This window comes from Jatropha curcas, chromosome 3 (assembly GCF_041381405.1).
Source record: "Jatropha curcas cultivar XTBG-Jc1 chromosome 3, XTBG_Jcur_1.0, whole genome shotgun sequence".
Taxonomy (NCBI): Eukaryota; Viridiplantae; Streptophyta; class Magnoliopsida; order Malpighiales; family Euphorbiaceae; genus Jatropha; species Jatropha curcas.
In genome coordinates, this window is record NC_143153.1 from 14,872,232 (window position 1) to 14,892,084 (window position 19,853).

A 19,853-nucleotide genomic window follows, 5' to 3' on the forward strand; every position below is an offset into this window, starting at 1 on the left:
TTTTTTGATTTTAATATTTTATATAAAATTAAAAAATTAAGATTTTTTTTATAATTGTTTCCAAATCTATTATTTATTTTTTTATTCTTATTTTTTCCCAAAAAAAAAAGATACATAATTCTTTTAGATTATATAATAATGTCTATAATTATTCATGCATAATTTGAGAGTTTGTAGAATAATTATTTTTTGATACTTATACATTGTAAATTAAATTTTTTTTAAAAAAAATAACAATTTCTCAAAATAACGACTAGTAATAATAATAGATATCTTGACGAGAAGATTTAACTTTATTATCAACTAACTAGTAACCGCGAATTAAAACAATTACCAAATGCTTTTAATTTAGCTACAAGGAACGTACTCGAATGTGGCGAATGGCCCCGAATGTACCCGAATATTTTTGATAGTTTTATACTCCGAAACAGAAGCGAGGAGAAAATTTAGGAAATATGATTGTGCGGAGTAGAAGCCTGACACAAATCGGAAGATACAGCAAATATAAAAGATGGATGTCAAGCGTGTCGACTAGGAAATATGCGGCGGTGTGGGGAAATGGAGATTTCGGGAGGTTGGGTTTGGGATGTTTGGATTCTCAATGGAGGCCTAAGCTTCTTCGTACCTCTTCCTTCTCAAATCAAGACCTCAAGTCCATTGCCTGTGGTGGAGCTCACACTCTCTTCTTAACAGGTTCTCAAAATCTCTATCTTGCTTCTGATTTCATCTCAATTGTTTGGTTTTTGGATTTCGATTGCTGTTTTATGTGCTGAAGTTAGATTTTAGAAAGAAAATTGACAAGAAGTGAAATTTCGATGAAGTTGCGATTAAATTTAATTAGTCATCTGTAGAGAATTTGTGTAGGTTAACACAATGCTTTTTTTCTTTTTTTTTATATATATATATATAGCTAATGAGCATATGATTGGAGGTTGTATTTTTTTTTTATATTTCCTCTTTACCTGATAATTTATATGTGGCTGTTTGAGGAAATTTGTAATCTAGGTTGACATCAAGATTGGTTGATTTGCTGAACTCAATGTGTTGTGCGATTTAACACTACATACCACATTAACCGACAAAAATGGTTCTATATTTGTTGGACAAAAATTAGCACGTTTCACAATGCAGATATTAGAATAGAAACTAATGAAAGATGGTGAACCAAAAAAAAAAAAATTTTTTTTTATTGATGGAACAGTTTGCCCCCTAAAATCCTTCTATACTTCCTAAGAAAACCTAGCCATGGGAATCAATCAATCTTAGCTTAAAGTGGAAAAGGGCTTGTAATCTTGAATTTATACTAATTGGGTTCCTTATTGGTCAATCATTGTGGGTGAATAATCCTTTTAGGATTTAATTTAGGTAAAATGGATGGCAAACAATAAAAGTAAGTAAAGCAGATGTAAGAGATTGAAAATAAAAATAGCTTGAATTGGACTTCTTAAAGGATTAAGATACATAAAAAGAAGTGTATCTGTAAAGCTAGCCAAAAAAAAGAAAAAAATTACAGATCTGCTGCTAAAGAATTAGGAGCTAAAATTAGCCACTGTAGATCTGTAACAGTAGACCAGATATATGAATGGTAGAACAGAAATACTTAAAACTGTAGGTATAAATGCAGGATTTTCAATGTCAGCAGACCTTATTCATAAAGAATAACATAAAAGGAATACAAATAGTAAGAGATTAAGAGAAAAAGTTTGGAACTGCACTAAAATCAACTCAACCAACTTAAATACTGAGCAAGATTTGAAAGAGCAATAAAAGTATAAGCAGGAATTTAAACAAAACAGAAGTAAATTTAAGGAAAATAAAGGGGAAGGGTGGGACCCTTTTAAAAGTGATATTTACAGTATTGACCCTTTTAAAAGAGATATTTACAGTATTCTTTGTACTTAGTGCCCAAGTTTAGGTAGTGAGGTTGCATTCTCTCCTTAGAAGAAGATTAGGATGCTAGCCTTTGTATGCTTCACTCTCTGGGGCTTGAAAATGTTGAATTTAACCTCTCACACTCTTAACTAGTGAGCTATTGATCATCAATAATATCTAGTAATCTCATGTGGTTTTCCCTCAAATCCAAAAGCCACAAATGTTGAGTTTTAGGGTGTAAACAGTAACTTATTTATAATATTTGACAACTGAGTATAGTTGAACATGTTTATTTGTTTCCTACTTTACGAGACTAAATGTATATCCTGGTTAATTAAAAAGTCATTCTTTACAAAAAATTTTCAAGTTTCTATCCATGATCCATCAGATGCTTACAAATTACTGTCTCACTTTTGTAGAAGAGGGGCATGTTTATGCTGCTGGTCTTAATGACTTCGGCCAGCTTGGTGTATCGGGCAATGATACTTATATTATGGTACATTACCTTGACCTTTCTCAAAATGCTTCCCTGGTTTTCCTCATTTATCTATGACTGACTTATAAAGCAATATCAACTGAACTTATTATTATACATCTTTTCCATTTTGTTTGATTATTTTTGTCATGCATAATCATAAGTAAGAATGTTCATGGTTCGGTTGGGAAGATTTCTACAAACCAACCTGCAATGGCAGTTTATTGAAAATTCAAGCCAAATCAAACCAAACCAAATTGTGAAGGGTACTCAAACCAACCAACCAAATATGAATGAAGACTTGAGATGCATAATGGTGGATGAACAAGCTTTTGCTAATATAAAAAATAGTTGTCTTTTATATCCTAAATAACTTTTGTTGAGTTTAAGGACAAATGATGAAAAGTTTATATTATTTTGTTACTGTAGTGAATAAACAATTTTTAAATATAAAAAAGCCTTATTTTCGGTTCTGCTCGGTTCATGTTTGGTGGTTTTGATCTGAAAAATGTAGACCAAACCACATGGTTCCTTCTTTCGTTTCTTTGAATTTTACAAACTGAACCAAACCTCCAACTTTTCAAGATCATGGTTTTGGATTTATTTGGCGGTTTTTGGCAGTTTATAGACACCCTTAATCAAGAGATGAACTTTTATAAAAGCAAGTATTTTTGTTAATTTGGACACATGTAATCTAATTTGTTGCCTTTGATTTGCTAGCTACTATTTAACAAGTCGAAACTCACTTATGTTTCACCTAGTGTTATTGATGTAGAAGGAATGAAGAAATTTTGACTTTTGGAGGTGTTTGGTTGTTGGAATAACATGGGAAAGTAACTCGAGAACGTAAGATTTTAGTGTTTGGTTGATACACGAATGTTACAATTTCGAGGAAGATATATTCCTAGATTTATGAATATAGCCTTACTTTCTCATGTCTATGGTAAAGTATTTTCCTATTTAGAGAGGTTGAAAAGTTATATTCCCATGTACATGAGCGATTAAGGACATTATTACCATTAATAATAAAATAACTCATTGATTAATTTTGACCAAAATTTCTTTGGACTTCAGTTCTTTTAAATTGTTATTATGTTATGCTTATTTTAATATTTATGTTATAATAGTCAATTATTAGAAAGAATTTTATCGAGCTGGTGCTTATAATTTTATAGTATAATTCTAGAATATCAATTGAAGAAAATGTACATAAATTAATGGTACTATTGTAATTTTATTTATCTTTTCATAAATTCATTAAATTACAATTATTGTACATTTTCATGGGGAAAAGTTAGTTATAACCAAACATAAAAATTTAGCATTTCCATAATTAGTTTCCCAAAATCTACTTTCCTAGGAAAGTGATTTTCCATCAGAATGGTGCAGTCTTGTAACCAAATGCCATCTTAGAGAATAGTCGAGGGTTTGTACAATGCAAGAATTATTGCTTAAAACTTAAATGGAGGATTTTGGTTAGTGTTTGGGACAACAATGGAAAATAGCCAAACTAAAATAAAAATGAGCCTCAGGGTAGTTTGATCTAGGTTTCACTCCTATTAAGAAAGCTTCACACTTTTTGGGTTATATTGCATCACACAACTCAATAATACAAGCATAATTTTTAGGAATTTAATCACTGAAAATCGAATATAAAGCACTACTAGCATAGGCACTTATAGTCTCATATTAATCCTAAACCTTTTAAATTAAAAGACCTCAACACTAGTCCCATGACTCTAAACATCTGGACTCCCATTGGTAAATAAACGCATGCATTATAATGCTTGAAAAAGGTTGATGAATTACTGCTTGGGAAAACTTGAAGTTTGGGTTAGGACTTATAGAAATCAAGAGTTAGGGCTTGAATATGATTGGTGCATATATGAATTTGTTTAGAGTCTATTTGGTTTAGCTGTTCGTACTAGCTAGTATATTTAATAGTGGTTGTTGATAGCTGGTGGCCGATAGCTATTAGTTATTTAATGTTGTTTGTTTGGTAAAATTTTAATAGCGGTTGCTATTAAAATTAAAATGACCTTGAAGACTAATTAATTTCATAAATTATCATGTGCCATGACACACATATTTATATTGAAGTAAGTATATTATTTTCTATTTTATGTGTTATATAAATGAAAAATTTTAATTAAATTTTTATAATAATGTTTAATAATATTTATTTAAAAATAAATAACTATAAATAAAATGATCATATAAAAATATTAATTTGAAAAAAGGATAATTTTTGTACTTATTATTTTTATAAGGTCAATAAAGTCCAAATATAATATAAATACGATTTAACTAACGACTGATAAGAAAAAGTGCCCAAATATAGCTGATAGAATCAGCCGCTAACCAAAATCCTTACCAAACACTTTTAACGTACCTTATGTGTAAAAATCAGCTATTAGTTTTATGAATTATTTGAACCAAAAGCCCCCTTTAGAAAATAAAGCAAAAATTAAGCAAATGAAAATAAACTACTAGCATCACACTCATAGGACTCTAGCACTCACTCCTAGTGGTATCAGAATCTTACGGTTCACGATTTGAATCATATTGATTTGATTCAATTTTCATACTAAACGATTCAAATATTATGGGTGAATAGGAATTGAGCATGAATCATATTCTAATCTCACGATTTGAGTTGATTCTCACGCTCAGTGATTATCTTACCCAATAAACAAGTGGAAAAGTCAATGCAGAAAGATAAGAGCAAGAGAATATAGTTATATTAGAATATAAAGATGACAAAGGGCTTGAGTTTGGAAATGATAATGAATAAATATAGATTTGGATAGGAAATTTAACGGCATGATAATTTTACTTTTTTTTTGTTTTAAAATTTTAACTTCATAGGTTGATATCTTGAACTTGGCAACTACACAAGTCATTAGATTCTCTTTCATTTTGCGTTTAATACATGATTTGGAATTGAAATTTATATAAATACATTATTTGCAATTAAATTTTTAGTAACCTTTGCTAAAATTAATGGAAATGTATCCATAAATTTATATGCATTTGTTTTAATTAGTGTTGAAAAGTTGTACTAAATCTTACGATTCGGTTCACGATCTCGATTCTAAAAATAAGAATTTCGAATCTGGATTTGACAACTATGCTCACTCCTATCAAGAGATAACTACACTTTCTAGTGTTAGAATTGCATCACACAACCAAAATATAAAAGTACAGTATGCTGTAATTTTATTGACTGAAAACTCAATTGAAATGCATTTTAACCTTGGGTATTTATAAGTCCAAGCTAATCCTAAACCTTGACTTAGCAGGGCTTGAAAACTAGTTCTCATCCTTCAAGGATTTGGAATCCCAAACATAAAAAAGAATACCATTTTCTAAACTCACACGAGGACTCTGAGATGACCTAAGATAAATACAAATTCCTAAATAAATCCAGCTAGCTGAAATTAAGAATTTCCCCATAAACTTAAAGTTCTCGACTAACAACTTATTTATTAAAATAGACATATAGATATAACTCTACAAGGACTAGAAATATACTGTAATATGTAAAATAAATCTTAGATAAAATATAGACCATAATTTTTTGAGCCTTGGAATTTGAATTTTCTTGATTTCCTTGTAATTATGGTGAGAATCATACTTCTTTTTTGCATTATGAAGTAGTTTGAGATATAACTCTACGAGGACTTGAAATATAATGTAATATGTAATTATGATGATCTATGTTGAGATGGTATTTTTCGGCTTTTTTTTATTTAAATTTTCCACTTGTCTCACCATTGCAGAAACCTATTGAAGTCTCTGGACTCGAGAAGGAGATAATACAAATTTCAGCTGGTTATCACCACTCTTGTGCTATTACAGGTGTGTATTGCTAAGATGGATTTTTTGCTTCTAAGTGATGTATGAAGAGCTAAAACCATGTGCACTGTTGAGGGAAATAATTAGCATCATTCTAATAATGGTAATGGATATGAAACCTTTGCTGTCAGAAACTCTGAAACTAAAATTAGAGTTGAAGTAAAAAGATTAATTCCAAAAAGTTATATGGGATAGCTGAAAATCTTTTGACGGCAATTGCTGGAGATTTTACCGGCGTTCTTGTAAGCTTTGACCTGAAGTATATTGCAGTAAAGATGAACTTTTAGCATCTGTATATAGTGGGGCCTACTTTAGCATCTGTGTTTAGCATCTCTCTAAATTTCATGTGCATGTCATCATGTTGTTGATAGTTGTAGATGGACTTATGCATTTTTATTTTTATCTTTTCCTTGTTTCTTTCTGGAGTGAGGATTTTTATTTTTATCTTTTCCTCGTTTCTTTCTGGAGTGAGGCATAAATCTTAATTGAGTTCAAGGCTTATGTCAGAATTATGGCTGCCGTTTATCTAGTAGTAATGTGATGGTCATGGCTGTTGCCACTTTTTTTTTTTAATTTTTTTTATTATTTTTTTACAGGGGTACTAGGAAACTAGTGTGTATGTATGTATGTATGTATGTATATATATATATATATATATATATATAAAACAACTGTGTGTTAATTCTATACATACATTTGCAAGAATTTGGCTAAATTCTATGGATACTACTATTACAACAATTATGTGTTGATTAAGTGCGAAGCAAAATGAAGTACTCAAAAAATCTAGCCTTAGTTTTATAACCATCAAAAGGGGTGTTCTAAATTCTAAAAGAAACTTGCAAAATAAGGACTGAAGTGGAATTTTTTAGCTTATTTTTGCAATAATAACAACGTCACCAACTAACCTTTAGACCGAAACTAGTTAGGGTCAACTATATGAATAATTTGTTTCCTTTCTACTCCATTCATAGCTAAATCTGGACTAATGTCAAGAGACAAAATCTTTTCGACAATTTTCCACCATGTGATTCTAGGTCTTCCTCCTCTCCATATAGCATCCTCCGGCTCCAATGTGTTACACTTTTGAACTGGCATTTAAGGGTCTAAACAAGACATGGCCAGAATCGTCCAGATGTCCTTTTCTCATTTTATCTCCAATTTGTGCTACTTGCACCTTTTGATGAATATGGTCATTTCTAATCTCATCCAATCTTGTGTAATCACACATCTGTTTTGACATTCACATCTTTACAACATTTGTCTCGTCAACATATTGGGCATTCGGTGCCCTATAACATTTTTGATGTATTATTGTTGGGTGGTTTTTAGCTTTTGGTATGCAACAAGTGAGCGGGACATTTGAGCATGTAAAAGTTTCATAAGCCATAAAAGATAATCAAGTGTTTTTCAGCATAAGTACAAGAGAAGCTTAGAACCTTTGCAAGACTAACTATGATTCCCATTTTATTTTCTCTCTTAGTTAACAGTCAGTAACATGCATTACCATTATGTAAGGGCATTACGTATACATTTTTGAACTATCCCAATTCTCGAAGAGAGGGGTGGAGGTGGGAGGTGATAGTATAAACGGGAAGCTAAAATCCTTGTGTAGTGCTGTTGTAGTGTTGTTAAAACCTATTTCGAAAACCGAAGCTTTCAACTATCCTATTCCAAGTATTACTACAAAAGAAATATTACCCAAAAAGAAGTATTTATTAAGACCTATATATGGTTTCAATTTTGATACTTCGATTTATTTTAAATTAACCTTGACATATACGCTTATAATTGCACCTTTTGTTGGTTATTTTATATAAAACATTGATGACCTTTAGTAGTATTTGCTGTTCTTTTCATTATAGTAAAAAATTCTTAGTTTTTACAATTTTTAACAAAATTTTGACTTGTGTTTGTGATGCTTTAATGCTGATTGCTGCAATATGAGCTTGGGATGTGTTCTGCTCAAATTTATGAGTATTTAGGTTGATCTGATAATTGTTTATGTTGTCTTGTATAGTTGTCTATTTTAGGAGATTATTATTGATTGTAAAGGGTATTTTAGGTTTTTTTTCTTATAACCTTAGTCCTATGTATAAATAGGCTTGTAACTATCTTTTTCACACATGAATGAGAATTTCTCTTCACACAACATTTTATTTACTACATCTTGTATTCTATATTTTTTAGACAATACAAGCTAGAATACATGATGTTGTGAGAAAATCATTGAAAACTTTTTTTTTTTATAAATCAAAATTTTACTTTGTTATTGATAGAGGAAATTATTATAATTGTTTCTTATTCTATTAGTCGTTAGTCAATGATAACTTTTTATTAGACTGTAAGAAATGAGTAACCATGAAGAGTTATATATAAGAAAAAAAAAAAAAAGTAATTGAGATCAAATGATTACTGATATAATTTAGAACTTTAATTATGTAATTTGTTTATTAGGTTTGTTATCAAATATAGTTTCTTGATTTAGTAAATTGAGTAATTATCTTAATGCATTTGAATTTATTTTATTAAATAATCTATTTTTTTAAATTGATTTGGATTTTGTTTTTTCTTCCTTAATATTTTTGATTTAATGTTGTAAAACATCTATTAGTTTTTTGTTTTGGCTTAATTATAAATTTAGTGTTTGAACTCTCGAAAAATTTCTATTTTAGTGTCTCAACGGAAAACGTTTGTAATCAAGTTTATGAATTGATAAATTTTTTTCAATAAGATGTTTCCGTCCTATGTGGCGTGGGACCCAGTTAATGTTCAAAAAATAGTTCAGTAGGGGCTTGACACGTCGGATTTGACATGTCAAACAGGTCTAGGGTAAAAATCGATGGACAAAATTGCCCCTAGTAAAAGAAAAGGTAACCTGAATGCTGAGAATGATAATCAACGCCCTTTCAAGTACCAAACACTTCCACTGTCTCCAAAGCCCCAAATTCTTCATCTTCAAAACCTCTCAAAGCCTTCTATTCTCCACCGATTCTATCCTAGATGCTCACAGTCTCACAATCTCGAGCCCCGATTAGTTAAGCAACGACGGTTTCTACGTGGCTCGCATTTTATCTGTTTCTTATTTACTGTTCATTTTGACCTTTTTTCTTATCCATGCATGGCTATTTGATTTTAGATTTTATATCTATAATGTGTATCTTTTAGTTTGTTTTGTTAACTCTCTTTCCCTGTTTTCCCCGATCTACATGTGTTTTAAATTATTAAGTATTATTTTTATTACCAGTTCCAATGTTGTATTTAATTTTTTTGTTTGGGATTCTGTTTGGTTCTCGGGAAAGTTATTTAAAAAAAAACTGCTATTTTAACTTACTTACGTTTGCTTTTAAGGAGTGTGAACTACACAAGCCAAAAAAGATTCATTAAGTGGTTTATTATTTCCTTTTAGATTTTTAGTTGAATAGAAATATCTGTAAGTCTATTTTTGCTCATTTTTCTCCTGAAAATAACTCAAAATATAATAGAAAGGGCGTTGATTTTCATTCTCAGCATTCAACTTGCGTTTTCTTTTACTAAGGCAATTTTGTCCATTGTTTTTACCCTAAATCTATTTGACATGTGAAATCTGACGTGTCCAGCCACTAATCGTCCTACTCAACTATTTTTTGAACAATAAGTGGGTCTCATAAGTCCTATTCATCTTTCCGGCAAACCACGTAGGACAGAGACGCTTAATTGAAAAAAATTATTGATTTATAAACTTAATTGCAAACATTTTCCGTTTGACATAGTAAGTAAAGGCGCAAGGCGTACTAAGGCGCAAAGGGTTGCTGGAGCCTAGGCGCTAGCCTCCAGGCGAAGGTGCGCGCCTGAGTGAAGTGAGGTGCAAAGGAAAAAAAAAAAAAAAAGAATAAAATACATAAATCTGAAAAGTATGTTTTAAGATATCAATAAAAAAAAAAAAAAAAAGAAAAAAGTAGAAAACATGGAAAGAAACACATATAAATCAGAAAAAAATGGCAACATGAAAAGTTATATTTTAAGATATTGAAGTTAAGACAAAAAAGAGTATAACAAAAGACTGAAAAAAAGAAAAGAAATAGAAAGCAAATATAGGAAGAAAAATTGAAAGAGTTATATCTGGATGTAATGAGGCTAAATGCAAGAGGTGAGTGCTGGATGGAGTGGAGGTTGGATCACAAACCAAATCACCGGTTTTTGTGTTGCATTTTATTTCTTTTTTATTTATTTATTTATTTACTTTGTGTAAGCTGATGTTGGCTAGATAGCTTTATATTGAAAAAAAACCCTAGGTGACTTGTTCTAGAAAACAAAAAATAGAAAGGCGCGCCTTTCTCGAGCCTTAGGTGCAAAAAAGGCGCCAAAAGGCGCATGCCTCTACCCAAAGGCGATAGCCTGAGTGAAGTCGCCCGCCTCAGGGCGATTGAGGCGCAAGCTCTTGAGCCTTAAGTTCAGGTGTGCCTTAAATAACTATGCTGTTGGGACATTGAAATAGAAATTTTTCGAGAGTTCAGACACTAAATTTATAATTTAGCCTTTTGTTTTACTCTTTTAATAGACATATATGTCTCTTATGTTCGAAATGTCAGATGGTTTAGCACCAGAACAAAAAATGCATGATATTTGGGAGTTGGGACCCTTTAGAATAGTAAATGATGGCAGATGAATAAGCTTGTTGCTTTGCGAAGAGGGCCAACATAAATGGCTCAAAAGAAGTAGTGCAATTTAATTTAAGGGAGAAATATATCAATTGTTACTGGAAAGTAACTTATGGAAGCGTTTTTAGTATATTATTATTATTATTATTATTATTATTATAATGTGATTAGAATCTATGTTATATCTTATTATTCAACTAGGAAAATATAATTTTCTTCTTTTTTAAGTCAAGATGTGCCTTGTATCCACCAGGCGCACACCTACTTGTGTGCCTTGGACCCCAAGCTCCAGGATGCTTTGTGCTTTAGTGCACCTTGGGCCTTTAGCAACAGTTTTTGGGGCTTAGGTAATGGTGTTCAATTCATTTTGTTCTTCATAATTTGAAGTGCCTATTAGTAGTTTTTTTTTCTTTTGTTTATTTGGTTGTATTGTGCTCATATTCTTGTCTTTCCTTGACAATCCACGCCATTTCTTGTAGTGGACGGGGAGCTTTATATGTGGGGAAGGAACTCAAATGGACAACTGGGCCTGGGCAAAAGTAACCACTGAACTTGTCTTGTGTTCATACAATTGTGATTGCCTAAGTTCTCCACTTTTATGCTTTTTATATGTTTGGAAGATCAGTGTGGGGATTCTGCTTTTTTAACTTTGTACCTACTTATTAGTTTGACTATGGAAAATTAAAAATGGGAACTTATTTTTAATGATAAATATGTTACATTGATATACAGAAGCAAAAGGAGCAGTCCCTCTACCAACAAAAGTGGAATGCTTGAATGGACTCACCATTAAAAAGGCTGCTTTGGCTTCAGAGCACTCAATTGCTGTTACTGGTTGGTAATGGAAAATTTTCAAATGATATTTTCCTAGTTAACTTTTTATTACTTAGGGGTATGTAGCATTTGGTTATAACAAAAAAACCAAACCAAAGTGATGAAATTCAGTTATTTCAAAGGGGAGAAATTTGGTTTTCAGTTCAGTTCAGTTTGGTTACCTCACAAGTGATAACTGAACTGACCGAATTTTTCTTAATTAATATATAAAATATTATTTTTATGCATGTACATTGATAATATATAGTTTTAAATTATTTTTTAATAGTAATATCTCATTACAATAATATTTTTATTAATAATATATTGTAAAAATTTGATTAACAAAATTTTAACTATAAACTATAACTATTGGTTATTACTGAATATTGAATCAAAATATTTGGTTTCAGTTATGTTTAATTTTCTACTTATTGCTTTTGCTTAACTGAATGCTCACATCAACCTTTACTTAATGCTCTAAATGATTAAAGATAGATATTCTGTTATTGCTTTTGCTTTTGTGTTTCACTAGATGAAGGTGAGACGTTAAGTTGGGGAAGGGGAGGCTGTGGGCAACTTGGTCATGGGAATCATTCAAGCATCTTAGGGTTCTTGAGAAGCTCCAGGTTGAGTTTACTGGGTTTTATGCTCTTTTAGCTGCTTTGTTTAACACTATATTCTTTTCTCATTCTCCTTTTTCAAAATTTAAGCTTGCTTTGCTTAGTCATGCAAGAATTTCCTGATGAAGGTAAAATTAAAATGCGGACAAAATCTTATTGATGAGATGATATTGATGTATTATTTGCATACTATTTAAGTAGATCTGTAATTCCATTTCTCCTGGATGAAAATTGTAGTTTCACTTTTTTTTTTCTTTTTCAGTTCTATGTTGCAAGGCTCATGGAAAATGAGTCTCTTGTAATTGTGCTTTGTTTTAAAATATAGTAAAAACTTTTTATCTATGGCATGACCCATGAAGATGGGATACCAAAATGGGGCCATATGACATGACACAAATGCACATTTGAGTAATTGATATTTTTTACCTAAGAATGTGGTCTTTATTGAGTCGTCTATTTGTCTATGTAACTTCAAATTTCGTGAACTAAGCCAATGCAATTCCGATGCTAGTTTGTATCAAAATTCTTAACTATCTAATATATATTTGATATTTCTACCAGGATGGAAAACCATGTGCCTTGTTTGTTGCCAATTTCTTTATTTATTTTTCCTTTCAAACATTTTCCAGAAGAAGTTTTTGTGTAAAATGTTTGATTCTCTTTAGAAGGTTTGTGTTGTAAGGTTGTAACATATGTCGGTTACTGGCTTACAATTGCTGTGTCACATACGCATTGACTTCACTTGATTAGTTATAGAATTGTTTTGCATTCCTATAGTTGTTTGTTGTTAATATAACATTATAAATATTCTAAAACAATAGGAAAAATTACCATTCATGGGTAACAGTATTTTTAACTTCCATAATGACCAAAATACCTTTTTAACCATGTAGAATATAAATGTGCATATACACCCATATAAGTTGAATTTCTTTTGACACTTTTTTGACTCAATGTAACTGGATATGGGAGTAATCTTTTAAAGGCTGAATACATAAATTCACCCCTAAACTTTACTAAAAAAACCTTGTGGAACCTCGTATATACATAAAATATGAAGAATCAATAGCTTGATTATAGGAATTTGTGTAGCTTGATTCGTGGAGCAGAATCATATATTCTGTTTAATTTCCTTACAGGTGAACTAAATTTGTGTACATATATACTGAATTCTTCAAGGAAGATGTGAAATACAAAATTATTCACTCTTGTTAACAGTTTGAAGTTTGAGCAACTTGCATTGTTGTTCTTGCCCCTTTATACATACCTCACACTCTAGGAAATAAACAGAGGGTGTTTAGATGGACCTGAGTGCCTGAGTTCTTTTAACTGCTCACACTGGCTAGCCATTAATTTCTCTCTCTCTCTCTCTCTTTTTTTTTTTTTTTTTTTTTTTTTTTTTTTCCCTTTGTCTTGTTTTGTTTATATATCCTTATATATTCTCTCTGCAGTGAGTACACACCTAGGCGTATTAAGAAACTCGAGGGAGTTAAGGTATTATTTGAACTTTCAATTTTTGATTGATAGTGTCTTTTCTAAAATGGAAGTCTATTTCATAAATAACTTTTGTTTCTTGGCTTCATGGCTTGTTAGGTTAAAAATGTTGCAGCTGGATTGCTTCATTCAGTGTGCATTGATGGCATGTGTTGAGCTTTCTTCTAATTAATGGCCTTCTACTGCATTATTTTAGCCATTGTTATATAGATTAACTACTAAAAAATCTTGTTTTCAATTTTTTGGATTTTGTAGCAAATGGCTCTGTTTTTGTATTTGGTGAAAAAGCAGCAGATAAATTCGTAAGTTCCATAATTAGTGTTTGTTACTTTTGTAGCCATCATTTTTTATTGAAAATAACTTGTTTTTAGAAAATATTTTGAGATTGAGGAAGTGTTTTCCAAAAATATGATTCGTTATAAACTTGAAAATCAACTAGAAAAAGTTCTTTAGCATTTAGAGTAGATGAAAAAAAAAAAAAAAGATTCTTTCACACTATGGTATAAATAAAATCAACAAAGTTTTTGATATTCAATTGAATTCTCGTATTTTCATGTTTGGTATATAAAAACTGTTCATTTCAATTCTCCAAATTCATTTTGTAGAATTGAACATAACTAAACCAATTTTCATCCAAATTGTTGGAATTTCAAATGACCTGTACAAACTTATACAACTAAAACTTTTCGGACCAAGCCCTCCTCACTCTTTCTCCCTTCTTCTTCTTCTTCCATTTCTCTCTGTTTTCCCTCATTCCTCTCTCTTTCCTTCTCTTCCCTATTTCTCTTATTCTCTCTCCCACCCCCGTTTCTCTCTTTCTCTTTCTCCTCTCCCTCTCTCTCTCTCTCTCTCTCTCTCTCTCTCTCTCTCTCTAATTGTGTTTAGTAGATTATGAATTTCACATTTTAGATTCTTTTTATGCATATTTTTGTTCTTTTTATTGGTGGTGAGTAGGAATAAAACTTGCATAAAGAAAATATATAGTTGGTTATTGATTTCTACTGATTACAATTCTTTTGTGAATTTTGGAAGTCTAAGAAAATGACTATCTTGGAAATGTTTTGAAATAAAACATAGCCTTTGAAACATGGGTTTTGGTTGTTTAGTTTGGAAAGATATGATGTGATCTGACCAATAACTCTGATTTTTTTTTTTTTAAATCTAGGGTTTTGGGAATGTAAATGATGCTGCAACACCATCTATTGTAGACGAATTGCCATGTTCTGAAGAAGTTGCATGTGGTGGATACCACACATGTGTAGTCACAAGTAATTTTTCTTTTTCCATTTCTTTTAATGTTCCTACAGTGAATATGCATATGGCTATTCGCTTATGCATCTAAGCATATTATGTCATAAGACTTGACAAAAAATAGCAAATAATAACATGAAATCAAACTGAAAAATGTAACGCCTTCCAGTCAAGTTGGATATACTTGAAGATATCCTCTAGAAGCTCCAGAAGGATATGGCAACAGAGGCCGTAGCGCCTCTTTGTCCTAGAACAAACTAAAAGACGCTCTGATTTTAGAGGATGCATGTGTTTCTTCTCATTGAAAGATTACATAATCTTACAAAAATGCATAATTCCAAAGAACTTTGGCATGTTTCTTGCAGTACAAGTCCCTCCATTTTATTCTAATAAAATTCTTTCTAGATTGGTTTGATGAGTGACACAATGAAATTTAATTTTCTTTAATTTCTCTCTTTCAATTTCCTATACCTTTAAACTCACTTGCATGAGATGTCCTTGGATCAAACCTTTTGATTTCCTTATTCAGTTTCATTTCGAAGCAAAATTTTAACCCTTGTTTCTTGGAGATGGTGATCACACTATATAACCATGGGCTAAAATACTCTTTTGTAGTTGAGTTACTTTGATCTGAATTTTATCTCAGTTATAATTTGGTACACTATGAGTGACTAGGTTGCCTCCAAATAGAAACATGGGAGATGCTATGGAAGCTGGAGTACGTCCAAATATGTGGATGTTGTTCTTATTGTCTTCAAACATTGGAATTACCAAAAGAAGATGGAGAAAGAGATGATGAACTAGTTTAATGACAATTGCAAGCCTAACCTCAACACTAGGAAGTAGGTTCACTCTATTTGACTTAATTCCAACCATGACATGGTTATCATTTTCTTTTTAAGCGTGCTTTTTTTTTTGGGGGGGTGGGGGGGGGGGGGGGGAGAGTGGGGTGTGTGGCTTGTTAAATTTTAAACTTTGCATGGTATTTTGTTCTCATTGGTCAAAGGCTTTTAAGAACATGGTCTAAATAACAAGTAGATGGTAAGCATTGATCAAATTTGGCTAAAATATCTGTACGAAATACACTTATTAATGCTAAGCACTTTAATCGACATCAACTCTATTTTTAAATCACTATTCCTGAACAAGAAACCTAGATACTCCTTCAATTCTAGAATTCATTATTGATCCTCTATCAAGATTTTATAGCTCTTTTTAATAATTTGTGAAGGATAAGATTCATTATTGGGCATTAGTATATAAATAGTAGCTTGTGACCCTTTGGGTTAATGAACAAGGAATAATGGTATGGTGTTTTTCAAAATTATTATTGATCATGATGCGGAGTTCTATTTTATCTCTCTTCTCACCACTATTAACTTGCAAAACAATTACCAATCTTTCAATTGCTTAGAATATGTGAAAATTGGACTAAACATGTGAGAAATAAAGTATGGACATTGAAATGTCTAAACAATTTCCAACTTCTTTTTTATTATTATATGGAAACTTGCATTTGATATCTAGTGTCATATCTAACTTTAAAGAGTCTGGACATTTGAATTTCTCTCTCTATGTGTGTGTGTGTGTGTAGAACTCTCTGAATTGATAAATTATTCTAGCAATGAGAATTCTTTAATTTGTCTATATATATATACAGAACTTTTACGCCGAAGATGCCAAAAAGAAGATCCACAAAGGATAAGATTTTTTGGGGATATTAGTGTCTTATTTATAGGTCTACTCAACCTAATGATTTAGTTTTCTAATCAACAAAAATGCTACTCCCTCTGTTCCGTTAGATTTGTCAGTTTTTTTTTTTTTTTTTTTTTTTTTTTTTTTTTTTTTGGTTTCATTAGATGACACTTTAGAAAATCGAAGTAGCATTGATTATGTTATTTCAATTGCTTGGATATCTGTACTAAACTTTGTCTCAATTAAATGAGCATTAATTAAAAGGATAAATTAGTAAATTATCCTCATCTTTTTTTTAAAAGTTGATATGATTCAATCATTTTCTTAATTCTTGTGAAAATTCAAAAACTAACAAATTTAATGCGACGGGGGTTATGTTTCTTTAGAATGTGCGAAGCTATCCAACACTAGATATGATGCCAAATGGAAAGTTGATTATGATAGATTTTTTTTCTAGCAGTGATAATTGTAGATTATCTTTTTCCTTTATTTTTTAATGTTATAATTGTGTTTGCAACCATATCTGACAACCTGGAAGTGCATATAGATTTCAACTACCTAATGCTGTCTAATTGAATTTTAGTTTCTACCCTTATCTAGGTTTTAACTTGACTTGCTCAAAATTGCAACATCTCATTGTAAGCTAGATAAGTTGCTTAAGTTAATGTCTTCTATTATCTTTATCAAACAAACAAATGAAGCATCTGCTAATAGAAAATAAACAAGTTCCCTTAACACCTCCCCCCCCCCCCCCCCCTCTCTCATATTATATGCTTGCTCATTTTCATTTGTGCTATTTATTATAATTACTCGCTCAATCAAGCTACCTTTTTCTGCTGTTAACTCCTTTTTCAACAGGTGGTGGGGAACTATATGCATGGGGCGACAATGAAAATGGTTGCCTTGGTATTGGGTATGTTCACAAGGACTTCAGATCTCGCTGAAGAACATTCACATGTTCTTCTCTAATGTTTTCTGTTTCACAGTTCTACCAATGCCTTTCATTTGCCAGAAAGAGTTCAAGGGCATCTTTTGAGATCTCCGATTGACAAGGTTTGCACACTATGTAATGATTTATTGAACAATCATCTTTGGTCAATCATGTCTAGAAATGTATGAGAGAGCTTTGGTGGGATGAGAGGAGAGAGAAAGTTGTGCTGAGGTGACATCTTTTGTGTATAAAAAAGAAAAATGTACTTCTCATCCACCTCGTCTTTCTAGTGGAGAATTGTCTAGGATAAATCTCCAATGGCAGGTTTGATATGTTAATTAAGATTCAATCTAAATAGTAAATGAAGTTCAGACATTTATGTACATCAATCATCAGTTTGGCAATGACGAGTGACGTTTTACCTGAAGTACTAGCTATTCTAGCAGTTTGAAGTGTACGATGACATGTTGAAATTTACATTGTGGTACCTCGATCAACATATAAATTTGCATCAGCTTCATCTCCTCTTTTATGTTTAACAAATATGATTTGACAGGTTTCCTGTGGTTGGAAGCATACAGCAGCAATTTCTGGTAAGCAAATGTTTTAGTTGAAATTTTGAATTTGATTACGTCATTTCATTTCTGAATTATTTGAATTAGTAGCGTGGCATCAGACATTGAGATCTGTTCAAAAAATTAATTTCTGACATTTTAAATTCCGACTGCTTTAGAGATGTCTAGAAGACATGGCCTAGTTACAGTTTTGCATGTTTACTGTCCATATTACAGGATTTGTTGCGGTTACATCTCATATGCTACACAAATTTTACTCTTTTGACTCTATATAGTTGGTGTTGGATCCTGCTCTAGTTGTAACTCTACATGCTGTTTGGTCCCATTCACCTACCATCTTAAATTGTTGGAGTTGTTTACAATGCAAGGATTAATCTTGAGTTTGAAACTGCAGAAATGCAGAAATATTTGCTTACTAATACTGAGTTTATTTTTGATATTCAGAAGGCAACATCTACACTTGGGGTTGGGGTGGTTCAAATGGAACATTTTCTGAAGATGGACATTCCTCTGGTGGACAATTGGTCTGGTTCCATTTCCACATCTTTCCATAAAATGTTTTGTCCATGACCTGTAGTACTTGAATATATCACCAATTAAGCATTTATGATCATTCTCACTTTCCCTTTACTAATAACTTTTTCAAAAATAATAAATTTTAGTCTTTCTCTGAACATTTATCTGCCACATCACTTGTATGCTTGCATGTCTACCAATGCATCATAAATCTACAGCTATCTGATGGCATCAAATATCAAAATTTCATGCTGGCATTCATGATATCTAAGAATTCTGTTAATGTCTAGGGAATACTTGGAGATGCTATAACTAGGAAACGGAACTTGAAGGATCTAAACCTTATTTTATAATTTGAGCACATAATGTCCAACTGTTCAGAATCTCATTTTCTGTCGAGTGAAAAATTATATTCCTAGTATCAAACTGATAGAATTCATTTACATACTCAATTTGTATGTCTTGAAATAAAAAATTATATGTTTTATTTTCAGATCTTTGTGCCTTGCATTTTGTTGCATACAGGGTCATGGCAGTGATGTGGACTGTGCAAACCCAACTTTGGTATCTTTTGAAAAGAATGTCAAGCCATTGCAAGTATCATGTGGATTCAATCACACAGGCGCTATAGTTGAGACTGTTGAATTTTAGGCAATCATTTTTATGGAAGGTAGAAATTTTTACCATTTACTTTTGTAAAGAGAACCTCTGAATGTTGCATTGTATGTAATGAGGTCAATATTAATGTACTTAAAACACCAATAAAAATATGTGCTTATGTAGTTATATACAAATAAAAGTTTAATACTGTACTTGCAGTGGCAGCAATAGCAATCTAGCCAGCAAATGTATATCTCATAATTCAGGTGATTTGGGAGTTGATCCCCGTTTAATCACGAGTGGAATTCCGTAACTATTCCCTTTTAATTGATCTTATTTTACTATTCCACTTGGTTCAGGGCATCATAGGATATGACAAATGCTAAAATTGTTTCTTGAAAATAACTTTTTGGACATAAGTCGGGGCAAACTTTAAGTTTATGATTTTTTTTTTTTTTTTGGTTTTTTGGTGTAAATATAAGAATGAGAAGGTGATTCCATTATTGTAGT

General features: G+C 31.4%; 1 protein-coding gene across 4 annotated transcripts; it reads left to right on the forward strand.

The window, feature by feature from the left end:
- The first annotated feature begins 342 nt into the window (after window positions 1–342).
- On the forward strand, window positions 343–19,659 carry RUG1 (Regulator of chromosome condensation (RCC1) family protein). 4 transcript variants are annotated; one of them, XM_012210065.4, is made up of 15 exons: window positions 349–693; window positions 2,292–2,368; window positions 6,130–6,208; window positions 11,325–11,384; window positions 11,578–11,679; window positions 12,194–12,287; window positions 13,733–13,775; window positions 13,875–13,920; window positions 14,031–14,077; window positions 14,941–15,043; window positions 17,580–17,634; window positions 17,708–17,774; window positions 18,209–18,245; window positions 18,672–18,751; window positions 19,269–19,659. In XM_012210065.4, exons 1-15 carry the CDS (start codon window positions 456–458, stop codon window positions 19,392–19,394), a joined length of 1,254 nt encoding a protein of 417 aa, XP_012065455.1. In that variant the 5' UTR covers window positions 349–455; the 3' UTR covers window positions 19,395–19,659. The 4 variants fall into 4 exon arrangements, 2 of the variants coding, with proteins under 2 accessions (XP_089575168.1, XP_012065455.1); XM_089719042.1 differs by lacking the exon at window positions 11,325–11,384 and having other exon boundaries at window positions 347–693; XR_002283690.3 differs by lacking the exons at window positions 18,209–18,245; window positions 18,672–18,751; window positions 19,269–19,659 and adding an exon at window positions 15,702–15,868 and having other exon boundaries at window positions 343–693.
- The last annotated feature ends 194 nt before the right edge of the window (window positions 19,660–19,853 follow it).